This window comes from Phyllopteryx taeniolatus, chromosome 10, assembly GCF_024500385.1.
Source record: "Phyllopteryx taeniolatus isolate TA_2022b chromosome 10, UOR_Ptae_1.2, whole genome shotgun sequence".
Lineage (NCBI taxonomy): Eukaryota > Metazoa > Chordata > Actinopteri > Syngnathiformes > Syngnathidae > Phyllopteryx > Phyllopteryx taeniolatus.
This window is the reverse complement of record NC_084511.1, coordinates 9307564-9329006: the sequence shown is the minus strand read 5'-3', so window position 1 is coordinate 9329006 and position 21443 is coordinate 9307564. Positions and strand designations below refer to the sequence as shown.

Here is a 21443-nt window from a genome sequence, read left to right as displayed (position 1 = left end):
ACCACCATACCCAAGGAAAATTAATCAATCAGAGACACAAGGTCTGGCCGACGAAGTGTCAATCATTTCAGGAACCCTTGTGGTCAAAAGCGGGCACACAACCGCAGCCATGCGCTGAGCTGTTACTTTGGGCTTCAGGTGCTATGCTTAAACTATGGCAGAATATACACCACTGGAAAATCCCAAATAAAAATGCCCATCCCTCGTTTAGCCAAATTTGGGCCTTAGACTAGCAAATAGAAGCAGAGTCAAGGGAACTCAGGCAAGGTTTTCATCCAGGATATCCCTGTACTTGGCCGCATTAATCTTTTCTTCGATTGCAACCAGTCGTCCTGTCCCTGCAGCTGAAAAACACCCTCACAGCATGATGCTGCCACCACCAAACTTCAATTCAACTGTTGGGACTGTATTGGACAGGTGATGAGCAGTGCCTGGTTTTCTCTACACATGCCACTGAGAATTAAGGCCAAAAAGTTCTATATTGGTCTCATCAGACCAGAGAATCTTATTTCTCACCATCTTGGAGTCCTTCAGGTGTTTTTTTTAGCAAACTCCATGCGGGTTTTCATGTGTCTTGGACTGAGGAGAAGCTTCCGTTGGCCCACTCTGCCATAAAGCCCCAACTGGTGGAGGGCAGCAGTGATGGTTGACTTTCTAGAACTTTCTCCCATCTCCCGACTGAATCTCTGGAGCTCAGCCACAGTGATCTTTGGGTTCTTCTTTACCTCTCTCACCAGGGCTCTTCTCCCCCGATTGCTCAGTTTGGCCAGACAGCCAGCTCTAGGAAGGATTCTGGTAATCTGTTTGATTTATTTTACCCAACATTATAAAAATAGACACAAAAGGAATGAAGACACTGGTTTCTTTTTCTCATGAGGAGGGCGTATGGGAGATTGTTCAGATCACAGTCTCTCAACACGCTCTAACCAATCTCTCCCGTCGCTCCTGCATTTATTTGAAAATAGGAGGGTTTTTCCCAGACATAATGTTCTAAACAATAAGACACAACACAAAACATTGGACCAACACCTGTCACGTCCCCGACCACATCCGATCACGTCCTTGGTCCAGGCGCCCTTCCATCGGATGATGCTGAGTCATCTTTTTGAAGGAGAGACATCTAAAATCGTCCATAATACTAATGCAAGCTAAGCAAATAAATGATAACTTCTAGAATAACATAATAACATAATCCCAAACAGCTTCCATTTAAGGATAATGGAGGCCACTATGCTCTTAGGAACCTTAAGTGCAGCACAATTTTTTTGTAACCTTGTCCAGATCTGTACCTTGCCACAATTCTGTCTCTGAGCTCTTCAGGCAGATCCTTTGACCGCATGATTCTCATTTGCTCTGACATGCACTGTGAGCTGTAAGGTCTTATATAGACAGGTGTGTGGCTTTCCTAATCAAGTCCAATCAGTATAATCAAACACAGCTGGTCTCCAATGAAGGTGTAGAACTATTTTAAGGATGATCAGAAGAAATGGACAGCACGTGAGTTAAATATATGAGTGTCACAGCAAAGGGTCATTATAAATACACCCAATGAATGCTATTTGTTAGCCCGTCTATGACATTTCCTATTATGCGTTATCATTAAGCTAGCGGACTTGAAGGTAAAGTTATGTGGTTGTTTTAAATAAACAACCTGTCATTTTCTTTGCTGTTTAGTTTGTTTGAAAGTAAACTTCAACTGAGAATGACATTAAACAGTTTGGAGCCTCTTTTTTGAAGATTTGTTCACAATGTCACACTGCTGCTTGTTGTGAAATGAGCTAAATTGCGTTCATTGCCACCATTGCTTGTATCTCGAATTTTTGCTCGCAAATCAAAGGAAAAAAATTGTGCAGACGAAGGCTCGTATCTCGAAAAACGTAAATTGGGTCACTCGTATGTCGAGGCATCACTGTATATACTGTATACACTTTGTTGGTATACACAATACTGTTCCTCAGTTGGATATCTGGGGCCTTTTATTTATTTATTTATTTATTTTTATTTATTTTTTAAAGCATTCTTTCTATTCTTTAGAATTGGTGTATTGATTGTGATTTTGGTACTAAGACGCTCATCCAAAGCTAAATTACAGTTTTATGGAAGATTTAAGCATTTAGTCACAATACATTTGTAAGTTTTAAGTATGTGCAGCATGGTGACAAGTGGTTAGTACATCTTCCTCACAGATGAGAGGTTCTTGGTTAAAATGTAATTTTTGACACTCCTGTGTCGAGTTTGCAAGGTCTCCCCTTGTTTGAGTGTGTTTTCTTCGGGGTACTCCACTTTCCTTCCACTTTAAAAATAAAACCTTGCAACCTGAAGTAAGACAAGTGTACCACACAGTCAAACATAACCTCAGCTACAACAGTGCTAACTGTACAGATAATGACTGTAGCCAGAGCAAAGGAAGAGGCAGTGGTTAAAGATGTCCTTGCTCCAAAAGCAGTGGGAAAGTGGAGTGCAACTGTGCTGTGGTAGATCATACTGTATCTCTTTGGGTATCTCAACTGATTACGAAGTTGTGAGCATTTGGCACTTTTTTTTTTCTACTTTATTTTTGTCATTGGCGGCACGGTGGCCGACTGGTTAGAGCGTCAGCCTCACAGTTCTGAGGACCCCGGTTCAATCCCCGGCCCCGCCTGTGTGGAGTTTGCATGTTCTCCCCGTGCCTGCGTGGGTTTTCTCCCGGCACTCCGGTTTCCTCCCACATCCCAAAAACATGCATTAATTGGAAACTCTAAATTGCCCCTAGGTGTGAATGTGAGTGCGGATGGTTGTTTGTTTCTATGTGCCCTGCGATTGGCTGGCAACCAGTTCAGGGTGTACCCCGCCTCCTGCCCGATGACAGCTGGGATAGGCTCCAGCACGCCCGCGACCCGAGTGAGGAGAAGCGGCTCAGAAAATGGATGGATGGATGGATTTTTGTCATTGAAAATTAAATAGGAATCCATGTAATTAAGGATTTATGTAGCATAAGTAACAGCACTTTATGTGCAACAATGTTGCAGTCATGTGTAAGTAAGAAAGCATTTCAAGCTTTATGTGTGACTAATTCCTTTCTTGATCACCCCTTTAGTAAAAACATTGACACAAATAAAAATCTAATAATAATGCATTACACCTATATAGCGCTTTTCAAGGCACTCAAAGACGCTTTACAATTGCACGCATTATTCATTCACTCTACACTCACACCCTGGTGGTGCTAAGAAACTTGTGTAGCCCCAGCTGCTCCGGGACAGTCTGACTGAAGCGTGGCTGCCATTCTGTGGCGACGGCCCCTGTGACTACCACCAAACATCCAACCACATTCATTCTGCTGTGGGCACCCCATCCCACAGGGGTCGGGCCTGTGGGGCCATGGCCCCAAGATTCTGTGGTGGGTGTCCCTTATTTTCATTTCTGAACGGTGGAAACCCTGCATTTGGAGGTACATTAATCAATATCAAAAGGCATATAGAGGTGCTTGCATCAGATTTAGCAGGAATCAAAATTCCATCTGTTGGGCCAGCTATAGTGTTATGGAGGTTTAATAAAGTTGGGTTTTTCTGATGTCAGCTCACCTGAATTTTCCCCGGCCCGGCTGCCACCTGCTGGGCAGTGCGTCCCGGGCTTATGGTAGACTTGAGTTTCTCTAGAACTGAACGGCTCTCCTTCTTCTCTGATTGGCTTAAAGGCTTCACTAGGTGTGGTCTGCAAGGGGAGAGAGTTCAGAAACATAGATATAAATAGGTAGATACGAAATGCCCCTTTTGAGCTGCATGCCTATGACACTATGCTAGGCAGGTCATATTTTGCATACAGTTGCACGCCATACTATTACGACAAGGGAACTGGGAGTAAACTTTCATCGGTAATTTTGTTGTTGTTGCTGCTGTCAGTTACGTCGCTTAGTCGGGCTACTACAGCACTCTGGCATATCTAGTATTCATATCTAAAGTCAGGACCACATGGACATTTGAACCCAGTTGCCATCTTATTTCCTATTTGAAATCAATTGGGTTCTTGCTATGACTAGCTCTAGTTTAAAGCCCAGTTGTTTCAGTGGTGGAAGAAGTTTAAAACAAAAAAAATCAGTCGACAATGTTAGCCACTGGGTAATGTACAGAAACATGGATGGTAGGTTAACTGAAGAATCTAAATTGCCCATGAGTGCGAATGGTTGTTTGTTTATATGTGCTCTGCGATTAGATGGCAACCATATCAGGGTGTACCCCGCCTCTTGCCCGAAGATCCCGCCCGTGACCCTAGTGAGGAGAAGCGGCTCAGAAAATGGATGGATGGATGGATGAATTTAGCACACACTATGTGATTTATGAAACCTGAGATAAATTGGAATGACTGATTTTACATCTTTCAATAGCGTTTGAAAGGCAGGCGACAACCGGCACATAAAGTGGTGCCAATGTAGCGCAGGCAAAATAAGAGGCAGCTGGGAGACGTTTTCATTTTTGAAACCCAGAATCAAACAAACAAAAATTACCACAAATAATCATCTATTCAGCAGTGCAATTTTGAGGCTTCTGAATGATCTAAGGGTTGATCTGAAGCCAGTAACAAGAAGGAGTCATGCCATATCACCTATGACAAAACTCCTTTCAACTCTGCGCTTCCTTGCTTCTGGGTCATTAGACTTCATCTCATTGTGACAATTAGTGCTGGCCTCTGCCAGAGCAGTTTTTTGGGCATGCTGTCCCAAGTTTTAAATGCAATGTTACACAGGATGGGCACTTGGGATTAAACAAAACATGGGTGTTTGCGGTTGTTGGCTTCCCCAAAATTATCTAACTGGAAGGTCTTTTTTCTGTAACTCAGTAATATGTTTGTTTGTCTTCCACGAACACTTCCAACAAACTTCATTTTGTGTTTTCAGTGCTCTCTCAAATGTCCCATGGTCAAAAACATTAACACTACCTAAATTGCCCCTCTTTTACACCTCATACACACCCTGCCAATAGCGTGCGCAATCAGTACAATGAAAGAACACTTAATTTAGCGCTATTTAGCTATTTGGCATCTTAATAAATAAGGCCCTTAGGTGTGAGAAAAAATTTAAAATTACTGGGGTTACAGTTGGAAATTTAGATTTTGTTGTCTAGTTGGAATACAGTGGGTGAAACAAGTATTTAACGTCACCATTTTTCCCAATAAATATATTTCCAAAGGTGCTTATTGACATGAAAATTTCACCAGGTGTTGAGAACAACCCAAGTAATCCATACACACAAAGAAAGTAGAACAAATACGCACAGAAATTAAGTTGTGTGTAATAATGTGAAATGACATAGGAGAAAAGTGTTGAACATATGAAGAAAGGGAGGATGAAAAAGTTGTGGAAAGCCAAGACAACACCTAAAATCTATCAATAATCAAACAGCAATCCAGCCCCTTCTCAATGCAAATGAATACCAGCTGGTTCAGTCCTAATTGATGGCCTAGAAAAACGTCTCATTGCCAAGGTGTGAGTCAAGAAACATCTCATGATGGGTAAGAGCAGAGAGCTGTCTCAAGAGCATCATAAACTAATTGTTGCAAAGCATAACGATGGCATTGGTTACAGGCGCATATCTAAGCTCCTGAATGTTCCAGTGAGCACTGTTGGGGCCATAGTACGTAAGTGAATAGCCAATCGTACAGTCATAAATTTTCCTCGATCAGGTGCTCCTTGCAAGAGTCCCGACAGAGGAGTGCAAAGAATAATCAGAAGAGTTGTCCAAGAGCCAAGGACCACCTGTGGAGAGCTTCAAAAAGACCTGGAATTAGCAGGTACTGCTGTCACAAGGAAAACAGTGAGTAATGCACTCCGCCGCCATGGCCTGTATGTACGCTCACCACCCAAGACCCCACTGCTGAAATAAAAAAGCATGTCAAAGCTCATTTCAAGTTGGCTGAACAACATTTGGACAAGCCAGTTAAATACTGAGAGAATATAGTCTGGTCTGATGAAAGCAAAATTGAACTATTTGGATGACATAATGCACACCACGTTTGGAGGAGAAATGGCACACACCATACCAACAGTCAAGTTCAGAGGTGGGAAAATGATGGTGTGAGGCTGTTTTTCAGCAAATGGTACTGGTAAACTTCACATTATTGAAGGAAGGATGCATGGACAAGTGTACCGAGACATTCTTGACAAAAATCTGCTGCCATCTGCGAGGACTATGAATATGAAACGAGGGTGGACATTTTACCAGGATAAAGATCCAAAACATACTAGGAAGGAAACTCTCAATTGGTTTCAAAGAAAAAAATAAAGTTGCTACAATAGCCCAGCCAATCACCTGACTTGAATCCAATCGAAAATCCATGGAAAGAACTGAAACTCAAGGTCCATAAAAGAAGCCCACGGAACCTTCAAGATTTGAAGAGTGCTTTTTTGGAGGAATGGCCCATAATCACACCAGAGCAATGCATGGGGCTAATTTCTCCATATAGGAGGCATCTTTGAAGCTGTCATTGCCAACAAAGGCAAATACCAGTTGGCGTGTACAATACTTTTTCCCTGTGTCATTTCACATTATTCCCAACATCCATCCATTTTCCGCTTATCCCCACAAGGGTCGGGGGTGTGTTGGAGCCTATCCCAGCTATCTTCGGGCGAGAGGCGGGGTACACCCTGAACTGGTCGCCAGCCAATCGCAGGGCACATATAAACAAACAACCATTCGCACTCACAGTCACACCTACGGGAAGTTTAAAGTCTTCAATCAACGCATGTTTTTGGGATGTGGGGTGAAACCGGAGTACCTGGAGAAAACCCACACAGGCATGGGGAGAACATGCAAACGCCACACAGGCGGGGCCGGGATTTGAACCCCAGTCTTCAGAATTACGAGGCAGAAGTGCTAACTGGTCGTCCACCGTTCCACCTATTCCCAAAATCTGGTGAAATTTTCATGTCAATAGCACCTTTCGAAATACACTATGACGTGTTAAATACTTATTTCAGCCGCTGTATACAACATGGCACACAGCGCATCGAATAGGAGAGGGGTTGCTAACCTCAGGTATGAATAGAGGGTCAGCGCGCTGTAGCAGCCCGGCTAAGCGACATGCCTACGGCCACGGTAGTGGGAGCAATGTTCCCATCAAAAGAAATGCATGTACATTGAAAATAAATATGAGCTACCTCATTTCAAAGCCCGTGGTATTAATACAGAACAGTTGAAAAAAAGAACCCCAAAAAATATTTTCACCTATGAAAGGTTATTTCTAGTTTCCTTGTTGTGTTTGTATGGCATAGAGTGCAACCGTTTGCAGCGCAATGTGCAGGCAATTTAGTTATTTTGGTTTTCATGCCATCCACAAACATGGAATGTGCTGACACTTTGCCCATATGAGCTTTGCGTCTCCATAGGCATGCAGGTCATTGGGGTGTGTCCTATTTACCAATTTTTCATATCTATGACAGCAATAGACCAACAAGCAGGAAAAGCATCCATGCTACTTCCTGGTAGCCTGTTAAGCAATCACTTCCAAATATGGGCAAATTTGCACTAGACGTATCTTAGCGAACTATCCTTTTTGAAGATGTTAAACATAAAAACAAAGAAATGGAGCAGACTTTGTTGTGAAAATGATTATAGCGTTGCACTTACCAAGGTGAAAGGCAACAGCAAAATTCACATTTATTTACAGTAAATTTTCATTGAATTAAATATTTTCAATTTTATATGTGAAATTCATGTTTTGTTAGTTTTGTTCTTTGAACACATTGTTTTGTGTGCAGCTGATTCTGGTTAATTTTGTGCACTAGTAAAATATATACCTGTTTTGAATTTGAAATGAACAATATTTTATTTTTCCAATTACGAAGGGTTTCAAAAATAATTTGCTATAGCTACTGGACATTGAGACCTGCAGTGTAAATGCAGCCGAAGGGAGTGAAAACATGAAATGACACAACATAAATTTGGAGGGCAAGTGCACAGCAACCACCAGAACTTAGGACAACATAAATACATTTAGCATCAAACAAGGCAGGCAGGCAAACAGTGAGGGGGAAAAGCGGAAAAAAATAAAATAAAAAAACTTTCCATGTTTTTAATTGCCTTTGTCTTGAGTAAGTGACTGCCTACACATGGGGAAGAGTTGAGTGCATTTCCTAGTGTGAGGACTCTCACCTGCTCTCCTGGCGGGGCAGGTTGCAAGCTGGCCATGTCTCCTCTGTGAAAAGTGAGTGCAGTGCATCGAACAGCGGCTGATCAGTGGTGGAGGTAGTGTCGGGGGTGAAGGAGGAGGAGGTTGTGTAGGGTGCCACAATCAGAGACCTACTGGTTCCAGCGCTTTGCATAATTGTGCTTGACGAGCGTGTGGAGGTGCAACAGGCAGCGGAAAGAGGGAGATTAGCAGGTGTATCGGTTGAGGAAGTGAGAGAACAACCCTGCTCAGACTTTGGAGGACTTCTCAAATGAGGGGCGACTTTGGCATGAAGGACTTCAAAAGTAATCTCAGAGGGGTTTTCGGTCACATAATCCCCTAATAGTGCTGAGTCATCATTTGAAGGTATTGGCGAACTATCGTTCAAATTGCAATGATAGCCTGAGACTTTATCTTCATTGCTATCCAATGCCAGATTGGGAGATGGAGCTGAGCTACTAGGTTGATATGATGACGGACCTTCAGTGACGAGTGAAGACTGCTGACCAAGATCAGTTTTGCTTGGATTGTCAGTGCTGTTCACTCTTGAAATTGCTTTCGGTCTAACACGTGCGCTGACTACCCGTGGAAACAATTCTCTCGCAGCTTGAGGGTTCCCATTATCATTACAGTCCTTTTTTTTCTCTTTGAAAGCATCATCCCTTCCCGTTTTATCATCACTGGACTCCAGATTGGCTACAGGTTGCTCCTGGGTTTCACAGATTTTACGATTGTTGATCTCAAATGGAAAGTCCTGCCAAACTGGAGAGACTTTGCACGTTTTATGAGATAACATGGTTCTTTCCAAAGATGAGTCACTTTCGGGCATCTTGGTGTCTTTTATGGTGTTAGCATCTGTAGCTGCCTCGTGGTAAACAGCTGTTGTGGAATCTTGTGACAACTGCGGACCGATCCAACTTAAGATGCCGAGGCCTTTGACGTCTTTAACTGCTTTTGTCTGAGAAGATCCATCAGAATCCATAAAGCCGAAATCAGAATCGCTAACATTCATGTTCAGATCTCCTAAGGTTAGCAAGGAAGTCCCGTTTTTGTCCATGCATGGGGCTTGACTTATGAGAGAAGACTCTGTAGACTCTACTGGAGGGGGGGTCTTTAATTCTGACATTGAGAGTGAATTAGAGGACTTCTTCAAAAGGTCAGCAACAGAAGTCTGACAGTTTAGAATATTCTCAAGCCCGGTGCTATTCCCTACATGTGAAGTGGTTTGGCTAACATTTCCCTTGAAAACCCGCCCATACAAGTCTTGTTCAAATAGCATGCCCCCCCAGAAGTCAGTTGTGTCTTCCAAGGGTTCATACTTTTTCAGAGTCTCTTCGGACATAAATCCCGGGGAAGGGATGATTCCATAAAGCTGAGAGTTAACAATGAGGGAATCTGAGGTCTCGCTGTCTGATGATACACTTGATGTCGGTCTTTTAAACTCTAGCTCTCTTCCATGTTGCAGTGAGGCCACTCCAGTCTGAGAGAGTAGATAGGCTTCTTTATGAACTGCCAGCTCTTGGCCTCTGTGGAGCCAACCATCAGAGTATATCTCATTCACTGAAGTTTTTATTGGTCTCCTTGGAGGTAATGGTGGAGGATCCTTTTGGTATCTTTGTCGCTCTTGTATGTGATATTCAGTATGTACATTTGCTGCAATATAACTACACCTCTGAGTAGACTCTAGAGTAGTTTCCAGTTGCATCTGAGAGGGATTTCCTTTGGGTGAGTTGAGTCTGTTTGAAGCAAACATGTCGAATGAGTCTTCCCAGTCCTGTACGCTCATTGACATTGGACGATCACTTGAGAGGTTGGAAAACACAGGGAGTGATATCTGCCTAGCGACAGGTTTAGGACGCTCCCTCTTGATGGAGGGTATAGTGTCTTGAATGGAACTGGGTATGTCCTGGCCGGAGTGCTGAGAAGTGTACAGAAAGCTTGAGGAGCTGGGTGCACAAGGAGGGGACCCCTGCAGCTCCTCAAAGAAGGGGTTGGAGGGGGAGATGGGGGTCGATGGCGGGGTGATGGGATGGGTGTGATTCTGTTCAACTGGGCGGGAGTCAGAGGAGGAGGAACAGTGACTGCCTACAGAGGGCCAAAGAGGGAGTGGGGGGGATATAGCTGAGGTGCTTTCTAGCTTAGGAGACACTTCCAGCCTGCAGAGGAAAAGAGGGCACAGTGGTCCTCTTAGTTATGTTTCCCAAACATGGTTCTCACATAAACATTCACCAAAATGTTAGCTGATATTTCACAACAAATTGGGACTTTCTAGACCCAAAATTGGCCAAATGATAAAAATTGCTGTAGTTTAAGTCAGAAGTGAAATTAAATGCAAAAGAAGCAAAGCGTACTTGCAAAATAATTAAGCATGAAGAAAATATGTACAGTAGCCATTTGCCTAAACACATAACATGGGTGCAAGTGAAAAGTGAAAATTATGGTGTGATTGGGTGGCATCATCATTGTGAAATGGAAAGACGAATGTGCTTAGTCCTGTTTTCAAACGATGTTCAACTCAAGACCACAAGTGAACAGGGGCAAGCCTGGACAGAAGAGGCTTCCAATAAATGTCATGACGGGAGACCAGGCATCCCCACTGACTCACCTTGGCTTGTTCTGGGAGTCTGTGGAGCTGAACCAGCCTCTGAGCCTCCCTTCAGAGGTGGAAGCAGCCTGGCTTCCATTTGGCTTTCCTGGAACAGAATCGCTCCTACCTCCAGAGAATAAGGTCTTTCTAAGCTTCCACCCTTTGTCAGAAGAATCAGCATTGGAGGTGTCTGCCGCCTTTTCTTCCTCCTTTCCCTCATTCTTCATCTTGTCAAAGGACCAACGTCGCCCTTCTGCAAAGGAACCTTTGTCCTCGCTTCGCTTGGCGAGGTTCTGTAGGGAACGGGACAGCGGGGAGCATTTTTCCAACAAGACCAACTTGCACGGCAGGGCTCCAGCGTTCTTTGGGATTGAAGGCTCAGAGTCATACACATGGCTGCCATTTATACACACAGAAGACTTGGATGGACTCATATTCTGCGGGCCTTTGACGGACTCCACGGTGGGCTTTTCTAGAGGGATAGATGTTGTGATCTTACTAGCTTCATCGCTGAAGGCTCGCTTGTGTGTCAGAATCTTTGTGGCGTGCTGACTGGTGAGCACTGTAAAGAGGAGAACAAATGTCTTTTAGAACAATGAAGGACATTAAGAATTTAAAGTGAACAATGACAAGTGAGTAGCACAAAACCACCAAGATGAAAAGACAGATAAAATACTAAAAGACATAAAAAACTAAAATAAACTAATTCTTTTAAGTGATAAACAAATAAAAAAGGATGCCAGATTATCATTTGGTGTGACAACCTTTTAGAATGTTTAGTTGGACAATGTTTATTTTTCAGGTTGTAACAATACCAACATCTCTAGGAATGATGCATTGCAGTTTTACACCACTGCAAATTACAAGTGCACAAATACACAAAATATATATTGCACATAAACATACATAAAACAAAATGGATAATCAAATACTAAAATATATCATATTATATATCATAGCTCAGGCCATGATGTCAAAGGTTTTAATGGGTTCAGGAGGCTGATGCTACGAGCTAACCAGAGTGATAAAAGAAGCCAAATTTTATTGACAGCCCAATGTTTAAACAGTGAAGCATTTAATTACCAACTCCAGCAAAACGAGAAATGTTTTTCAGAATTACAGTATGTCTGCTCATTCAGTGCTTTTGGCTTTCTCCGCTCGTCGCTAATGTTTGAAGCTAGTAGCGCAGGCTAGCTTGTTAGGCTAAACGGAGATATGATGAAACAATTACATAATTTAAAAAATCAAAAAACAATTACAACACTGTTTTAAAAGTTATTTAACATATCGTTACTGTTAGGCGGAAACTTCACATCTCCAAAATGACTAATTTTGAGGAAATAAACAAAAATACGCCATCTTGCTTGGTTACCAAACATATCATTCAAGTTGGTATAAAACCGTAGTTTTACCGGTTCACTTTTAAAACAAATTTTAAAATGCTGCCTGTCTTTTTAGGCAGTATTGACTGGTAAATCATTTACTAACAATCTGGTCCACAAAGTTCTTTATTTGAAGTACAATTCCACAAGACGGGCAACTGACTGAAAAGTGTTGGTGCTTAAAGTTCTCCATGTTAGAGTGTTGGTTATGACTTTCGGGTGAATCAGGCCTTAACTTGTCAATCGTTCTTTTCATCTTATCATTCATGGCTATTTCCACTTTGAATCTGATGGGCCTATTAGGCCACTCACCTAGAGCTGTCACGATAACACATTTTTTAGAACGGTATATTTGACCAGAAACGATCACAATAAATGATACTATTGCATATGCTGTTGTTGTTTTTTTTATCCCACTGATATAATGATATTATAGCATAATAATTAAACTATTTCCATTTTAAGAGCAATTAATGTTTAATTCTCAAGAATATTGAACATGACATTGAAATGTAGAACTATAAATAAAATACCTTAGATAAAAAAAAAAAAAAATGAAACAGACTCAGGCTATGTTCACACAAATTGCACTTAAATAAATAAATATTAAACATTTGGCATAGAGGTAATTATAGTCATTAATACCTTAACAGGCAATATACTTCCAATCAAGTTTCAAGTTGGTTAAGAAAAAGTGCACAATGAAACATTAATAACAGCACGTGAAGATCAAAGCAACCCGTTTTACATCAAGATTCGTATTGCCTATCAAAGGTCTGCAGCATTTCTTTAAACGCTGTTTTCTCAATGGCTGGTCGAATGGCTGCGTGTCTTAAAGCGAGTGCCGCTAATACTGTGGGTGTGCACCATATAACGCTGTCATGTTTATATTTGCATTGTTCGACAAAGACTTCCTTAATTGATAGTTGACAGGAAACGGGGAAAAAACACCATTTTTTGTTCCCAGCGGAAGAAATTGGGTGGGATGGTTGTGTTTTAAATGGATTTTGTCACTTTGAGGGTTACGTTGTGTTTTCTTTGTTGCGACTTTATACAAATTCAAATTGGCAGCTTGTTGGTGTTAGCGAGATGGCTGCATTCATCTGGCTTGAATCCAAAATGTTCTCACATCGTTGCGGCGGCATTACAGGCTATGGAACTAATTCCGTTATGTCGCTCAAACTTTCTGTAATTGTACAGCGAAAGCCGTCGGAGAACTTTGCTTTGAGTACGCTAGCAGCACTCTCTGTGTGTCCGCGTTTCAAACGCATGCACGCGCACAGACACACTGCCAATCCGAGGGATAACTAGTTTTGAAATCAGAAGACAAGGATAATAGTTTGTTCAAGTATTGTTTAAGTTACTGTAGAAGAAGGGTTTGGTAACATAAAAATGCAATATCTCAACATTATTGTTTATTATTATGACAATTTGGAATTTGGGTACAGATTTTAGCAAAAACCATGGAAGTTGACGAGCATGATTTGCTTTCGCGGGCCACATAAAATGATGTGGCGGGCCGCAGCTGGCCCCCGGGCCTTGAGTTTGACACCTATGCTCTAGAGCCCTGATAAATGGTAGGACACGTCAGCAGCGCCAGCCGTCCACATCAAAGTCTGAGCTCACGTCAACCCAAGACCAGACAAAAAGCCTTCAATACTTTGCAAAAGAAAACAACTGTGGAACATCATCTTCCTAAACCCTTTTCAAATGTCTTAGAGCTATGAGTGTGATGAGTAGACTGAGCAATGAACGAGGTAGAAATGAGTCTCTACGCAACATACCTACGGGGGCTGACCACTTCCTTCTACATCGAAGCTTTACAGCTATCCATTTTTAACAAAACAGTTATTCAAATGTATCAAACCTATTTTCACGCATTATTGTCTACAAAAACAGCCAGACTTTCAATCTCGACAATAAGGCCGCACAGGTCCTGCAGATTGAGGGGTAGAGGCTGAATCTCACAACACTCCTCAGACAATTCAGCATTCAACTGAGTTAAGAGATTTGTTCTCAAGCTTTTTTCAACACTTTAAACTCAAAACTTTAAATTTAAAGAATAATAGATAATGTGGAGACAAACGACTCGTATCAATTTGTGAAAAAATGTGAAAGTGACCATATTTGGACATAGGAGGTTTCCGCCTGACAGTGATGACAGAGTTAACATAATTACACTTATTGGATCCATAAACACTTCCAGATTTGTTAGCTGTAAGATTCCCAAAGGGGGTGGTCAAGAAAAGTGTATTGGCAGCCTAGTATATTGAAAACGGCACACACTACCTGTTTTAGTTAGAGCTCTGTCTCTACAGTGGGGGTCCACTCGTGTGACGGCGGTGTAGACAGGCGAGCTGGGGAGATCTGAGAGCAGGCCGAGAGCGGGAGGAGGGCCGATGGTGTCACTCGCCATGGAGGAGGCGCTGCTGTCAGAAGCCAGGGAGGAGCATGACCTGGTGTCGGGCGACTTTCTCAGCTTCCCTTTGAAGAAATCTTTCATCTTGCTCTTCTTTTCCTTCGTTATCGCTGCGTCTCGCCCGTGGGCGGCGCCCTCACATTCGTCGCCTAACGGCTGACCCGGGGTCACCGAGAGGGCAGCGTAGCGGCCCGGCACGATGGCCGAGGAAGATTCCACATCGGGGTGCTTTCTCCCTGTGACGCGATCCTTGAGTTTGCCGAAAGCGGAGCGCCGCTCGTCCTTGGCGGTGAGGTCGAACATGCTGGCCGTCATGTTATTGCGGGTGAACTGCACCGTCAGCTGCAATTCGCCACGCTCCTTCGCCTTCCGTCCCGCCTTCGAATGGAGCTTGAACCACCTGGGGTCATCACACAGAGGACACAATGACACTTCAGCTTCATCTTCATCGTCTCATACACATTTATAGCATGATGAATGTAACAGCTTCCACTCTTCTGGGAAGACCTGCGACAAGCCGTGCTCATTTGTGAGGTTAGAAGTGTTTGATGGGCTTGTTCGTCTACACCAAACTCATCCGAGCATGCCTTTCTCAAGGCTCAAGGTTTCTCTTTATGGACTTTTTGGACTGGGAAAAGAAAAGTGCCTTCCTCAAACTGTTCCCACAAAAGTTTACCATTGTCCAAAATGTTATGATAAAATGAAGAATCAAGATCACAGTGGACCAGGAGTCAGGCGTGTCAATAACAGTCTTCTACAGGACAGCCCAAAAAAGAGGAATGAAGAGTTGCAGGTCATTCAAGTTGTAAATAACAAAAAGAAAGTCAAAGCTTTGGGATTTGTTGGATCGAGCCCAGGGTCTAATCTAAACATGGAAAAACACCACTGAGCACCAGATTGCCAAATCAACGTGGAAATATTGATCCCTGTCCTACTTGCAATACACAGTAGGCTACTTTGTGTTTGTGTGCGTGTATATATATCCATCCATCCATCCATTTTCTGAGCCGCTTTTCCTCACTAGGGTCGCGGGCGTGCTGGAGCCTATCCCAGCTATCATCGGGCAGGAGGCGGGGTACACCCTGAACTGGTTGCCAGCCAATCGCAGGGCACATACAAACAGACAACCAGTCGCACTCACATTCACACCTACGGGCAATTTAGAGTTCTCAATTAACCTACCATGCATGTTTCTGGGATGTGGGAGGAAACCGGAGTGCCCGGAGAAAACCCACGGAGGCACGGGGAGAACATGCAAACTCCACACAGGCGGGGCCGGGGATTGAACCCCGGTCCTCAGAACTGTGAGGCTGACGCTCTAACCAGTCGTGCACCGTGCCGCCTATATATACACTTTTTTTTTTTTCTTTCTTTTTTTTTTTACTGGCTCAATGGTACGCACAGCTGCACTGTGATTGGAAAGAAGTATGTGACTTAAGTGTGGTGGCGTTAATATTTTTCCGACTAAACCTAACCCAGCCCCTAACCCAGCCTAGTCCTAACCTTAACCCACCCTCGCCAACGCTCGCTCCGTGCGCTGTGCGTGCGTCTGCACAACAGAGATACTGTAGCCCAAGTAACACAAAACACATAACACTTCAGGGAAGAGGCATTTTTTGGGTTTCACACATAACTTGATGACTAACTGCCCGCTGTAGTCGTAGAAATGGGCCAAGTTATTATTACTTAGTAACTCAAAATTGCGCCAGTTAGCTATTGATGGAATTAAGGCAGTTACTATTTATACAGTGGTTGAAGGCTGACACATGCCAGAAACCCAAAGTACGTACTTGGGCTTAGTTTTAGTCATGGCCAATGGTGAAAAGGAGTTTAATGCTATATCTCAACAATTCAGTACTACATTGTTTTCAGTCTGCACATTTTCAGCACTTCAAACATATTTAATGTATTTAGAATCAAATCACTGAAATCACCTAACAGGATCTTTAAGACCTTTTGGTGAACTAAAAAAAAAAAAAAAAGAAAAATGGCTGCCATTAAAAAAGTCATTAAAAACAGCAGAGCTTGTAGTGGGCCAATACCTTTGCACATTACTTATTATAGTTTGTAGTTTTTTTATTTTATTCCAGGAGTTTTTTAAAAATATATTTATGTGAAGCACACAATCTGCAATCAATCTATCCCTCCATCCACCATCCATGCATTCATTTTCTATGCCGCTTATCCTCATGAGGGTCGCGGGTGTACTGGAGCCTATTCCAGCTACACTGGACTAGTCGCCAGTCAATCGCTGGGCACATATACAGTGGACAGACACAGACAAACAACCATTCACACTCACACAGGAAGCCCAGAGCCCAGATTTGACTGTGAGGTGTATGTAATAGCAAGTCGGCCACCGTACCGCCAGAATGTGCTCTATAAAATATATCATTATAAAGAAACTTTCCTATCCACATAGCATCTGGCACCAGAACAAAATGGACAACAACAAAGAGATTGATTTCCTTTTGGAAAGGCCTTCCGTATATTACATAATCAGTCAATTTCGCTGGGGGGCTTGTGTTCATAATGTGACCGCTGACTTTGACAACCAAAAACTTTATATCCCTCACAGCACATCCCGACATCTGATGCATGAGTGTACTTTAAAACTTAGATTGCAATATGAGGTGCATGGACCAATATCATCGCTCTTGCTGCCTCTTAAATCTTTGGAGTCCGCAAAATGTTTTTGCTAAGAGCATGGAATTCTGAGTGTATGTTGCACAGTGTGTGGACACCAGTGAAGGGCGGGTGGAGGAGCCCCGATTAAAGCCAGATGTGCTGCAATGGTGCCGTTACGTCACCTGTGCCAAAACAGTTATATTTCTAAAATGGTAATTCAATAGAGGACTTTTATCATTTACTTTAGCATTGAAATCATTCCAGAAGCCACAAATTGAAAGATGTTTTAATTGAATGGTCCAAGCTTTGGTGACTGAGATGTGAAAATGATATGTCATGTAATGTTACAGTATGTCCTGCCCTGAACTGCTCACAAGCCAGTTGAAGAAGCTATGAGGAATTTGACCCGAATGTGTTAAACTTCACTCCAACACCACCAACACCATCGTCATGATCTGAACACAAACTGAAAGCCGATCTTTACAATCATCTTTGGTGTATTTGCACTCATCCCACTGAGGGGGTTTCCCTCATATTTCGTTCACCTTATTTAACAAACTTACAAATAGCTCTCAGTTATGATGCAGTTAAGTTTTACACCACTGAAAAAAAATTACATGCAGTTTATGGATTGTTCAGTGGTCATAAGGGTATACATTACAGTGAGCAGTGAAGCTGGAACTGGGGCCTTAGTCGGGGTGGAGGGAATTACACTGAACAAAAATATCAATGCAACACTTTTTGTTTTCGCTCCCATTTTTCGTGAGCTGGACTCCAAGATCGAAAAGATTTTTCCCTCAAATACTGTTCACACATCTTTCTAAGTCAGTGTTAATGAGCATTTCTCCTCTGTGGAGATAATCCATCCCACCTCCCAGGTGTGGCATATCAAGATGCTGCTTAGACAGCATGATTATTGCACAGTTGTGCTTTAGGCTGGCCACAATAAAAGGCCACTCTGAAATGTGAAGTTTTATCACACAGCACAGTATCTTTTTTTATTCACTTTATTTACGAATCGATCAGCACACAGCTAGCATCTATTTGACATGAAACGACATTCTTCCCTGTGTCCGCTTCTTTTTGATGTAATATATTTACACAGTGTCCCCTAGTGTTCCAACTGAGATACCACAGTTGGATAAAATTTTACTTTTATAACAAGATGACAAATTTCTATTCCTCTTTTTTTTAATTAATGCCAAATGTTTTTGATACTGAAGTAATGCCAAATTTAAACTGAAATCTATTTATATTTGTGTTTGAAATTGCCTCGCTAGAAATCTTTATAGAAAAGAAAATGCACTTTCCTGCTCTATACACAATGTGATTTTAAGAAAAATACTGTTGATTATCTAAAAGAGGAAACCCATTGGGCATTCATTCTTAAGTGAAATGTCTCATTTCATTCATATGTGCATTCATAATTGCTCTTTAACCAAGCAAATGTATATTTTAACCTTGTACTTGATTATTCCCATAGAATTGTCAGTAGAATACTCGATTACTAATTGCAGCACTACTGGATGCAAATTCTTATTTGTGACAGGTCTGTTTAATGTCCCTTCAGAAATAAAGTGAGAAAAAGAAAGTCATCGCATAGCATTGTCAGAGATAACCGAAAACCTACTATCAATCGGTTTTGAAGGGGAAATAAACTATAATTCACTTGTTTATTAAATTTGTTTTGATAAATATGGATTTTAAATTACATTAAATATATAAATGCAGTCTTAATTACATTAAAACATTTGAATTAAATCTAAATATATATATTAAAATATATTTTTATTTGGTAAAATTACTCGAAAGGACTCGAAACTCAAAGTGTAGGACTTGCGACTTTGACTCAGGACTTGCCTGTCTCGACTTGGGACTGACTTACTTGTGACTTGCAAAGCAATGACTTGGTCCCACCTCTGGTAATAGCCCGTCAGCAACAATGAAAAAGAAAAAAAGAAGCACCACATCCCAGAAACCATCACTGAAATTCACCGAATATTAACAGTAATTCGTTAGAGTGTGGTTATGGGCTGTAAAGGGTCAACCCGTGGAGACCAGCCACTGATGGGTCTCTCCTCATTGCCACTGTTCTGAAGTTTAAGACCTGCAGTTTCAGAAATAGAGGTGCAATAAGTGTCCATTTTTGTCCCTACGATCTACAACAAGGTAAAAAGGACCAATTACTGGACTCAAAGGTAACTTGTACTTTTTTTTTAGCGGCCATATGATTCATGGATTTTACTGAGCAGTGTATGTCAAGTGTCAAGGTTACAATAAGTAGAAGCTTTGTCAGAGCCACGCACGTGACAAGCTATTGTAACACTTTAGGGATTATGGTGTCCTCTTTGTGGAGAGTTAAAGTATCCCATAGGACTCATTGGATGAAGAAGGAGTGACAGTATCTCAGTCCGTAAGGAACTGGCTATAAATGACTGAACTATATGGTTAAAAGAGCTAAAACGACAAAAGAACAGTCGACCTGATACAAAAAAAAGATACGGAAATTGGGACTACCGGTAGTTGCTGATGAGAACTTAATTGCTTGTGATTAAAGATGATGGATCCTTGAACAAGGCTCTGATATCCAAGAAATAAATTGCAGGACAAAAAAAAAAAAATACGGAAAAATGGTTTTGGTTAGTCTCAAATGCTAGGTTGCTTCTAAGCTATATTTGTGATGGCTGATGCGCCAAACAGTCATGTGGCCATATTGAGCCACAAAATAAACGGTAATTCAGTCTGTAGCTACAGGATCACATGACATGACTTTGGCTCCTCCAGCGTTGTAGAACAGGAGGTAGAAGTGCGGTGGACTTCAAAGATCACAAATGTTTTGTTGCAATCGTAAAAGTTGGAAGTTATGGCGAGTTCTCGCTTCTATGTCACGAGTGAAAACAATGTTTGTCTTCTGTTTGTATATGGAGTTGTACAGTACGGTTGTCCTGCAGGCGATCTTGAATCACGGATGCAGATGGCCATAGCACTCTAACTGAGACGACGATCTCCGCGGAAGGAGGCATCCGATAGCTGCACGGACGGAAACCGTTCCCGCAGAATGAACGGGAGAAAGTAGTGCAAGGTATAACACGGCGTGGCAAACGATTGACGAGAGCTTGCCAGCAGGCTAGTTGACGAGGAAGGGGGCAGACGGTCCCAGGCAGCGTCCATTGAAGCATTTTATGGCTCTGGGACGGACGGGCACAAAACCAACCGGGGTTTTACTTTTGGCCACGGTTCGAAGCGGGATCCAGGTTAAAGTATTCCATTTTAGGCTAAACGTATCTCTTTCCGGTTCAAAAGATAGTTTTCAAATGATCAAATTGGATTTTTCGACGTCTTTATTTTGGAATAGTACAAGGCGTGACGATTCGTTTCTGATTCGCAAGTCGTTTCTTACCGTCAACGCAAATTAGCAAGTGGGGATAGAGGGAGTCCGAGTCTGAGTTTCAAGAAAAGCGACGATTGTTGCGACTTTGTCATGGTGAACGCGTTCATCCATTTTTGATGATGCTGGTCGTTTTAGGGCTGCGGTGGGCTGGAGCCTATCCTGGCTGACCTTGGTGAGAGGTGGGGTTCAACCTGGACAGGTCGTCAGCCAATCGCAAGTCACATATGGACAAACAACCTTTTGACACCTGTGTGGACCATTTAGAGTTGTCAACGGAGCTAACGTGTGTGTTTTTGGAATATGGGAGGGAGCTAGAATACCCAGAGAAATGCCACTCAAGCATTAAGACAACATCCAAACTCCACAAGATGTTTCGAAGGAGATTTGAACCCGAATTTACTGTCTTTGAGGCTTGTCCGCTGTGGCGTCATACTGATTGTAAAAGTCATCGCGGGGGAGGGCTTTTTGGCTGCAAACCACGTGACAGTGCACTTACTGGTCTCTCCGGCACGCGCCCTCCCGAAACACGCGATCCAGCGGGATGACGGTCTGGCCGAGGAACACGTCGAGTCCAATCAGGACTCGGTGCATGACGGTGAGGACCAGGTCGGCGCTACCGGGCGGGTAGGCTCCGCGGCCGCCTCCAGCTGCGCCATCCTCCTCCAGGATGCCCGGCAGGAGCTCGAAGCAGCACTCTTCGGACCACACGGGCACCTCGGCCTTGTCCACCAGGCCGGTGGTGTACTTGTCCTTGCCCACCTGGACCACCGCGTACAGGTAGCGGCTGCCGTGTTTGCTCTTGGTCCGCAGCCCCCTGGCGCGGAGCACGGTGACATTGACGTGCGTGGGCAGCCACCGCTGATCGTCGTCCAGGTCGACGAGCGACATCATCTT

General features: G+C 42.8%; 1 protein-coding gene across 6 annotated transcripts in view; it reads right to left on the bottom strand.

The window, feature by feature from the left end:
• rab11fip5b (RAB11 family interacting protein 5b (class I)) overlaps window positions 1–21443 on the bottom strand; it is a 24523-nt gene extending 3080 nt beyond the window's left edge. For 2 of the 6 annotated variants that reach the window (XR_009790599.1, XM_061788448.1), the window contains exons 1-5: window positions 21046–21443; window positions 14401–14930; window positions 10748–11291; window positions 8127–10298; window positions 3564–3693 (exon numbers count right to left, since the gene is read on the bottom strand). Coding sequence is in view for 3 of the 6 variants with exons in the window: in XM_061788448.1 (XP_061644432.1) it covers window positions 3564–3693; window positions 8127–10298; window positions 10748–11291; window positions 14401–14930; window positions 21046–21440 (3771 nt within the window). In the remaining 3 variants the exon portion in view is untranslated. Of the gene's footprint in view, window positions 1–516; window positions 801–824; window positions 3419–3563; window positions 3694–8126; window positions 10299–10747; window positions 11292–14400; window positions 14931–20558; window positions 20830–21045 lie in introns of those variants that run through there. The other 4 variants (XM_061788447.1, XM_061788449.1, XR_009790600.1 and 1 more) reach the window with 4 other exon arrangements.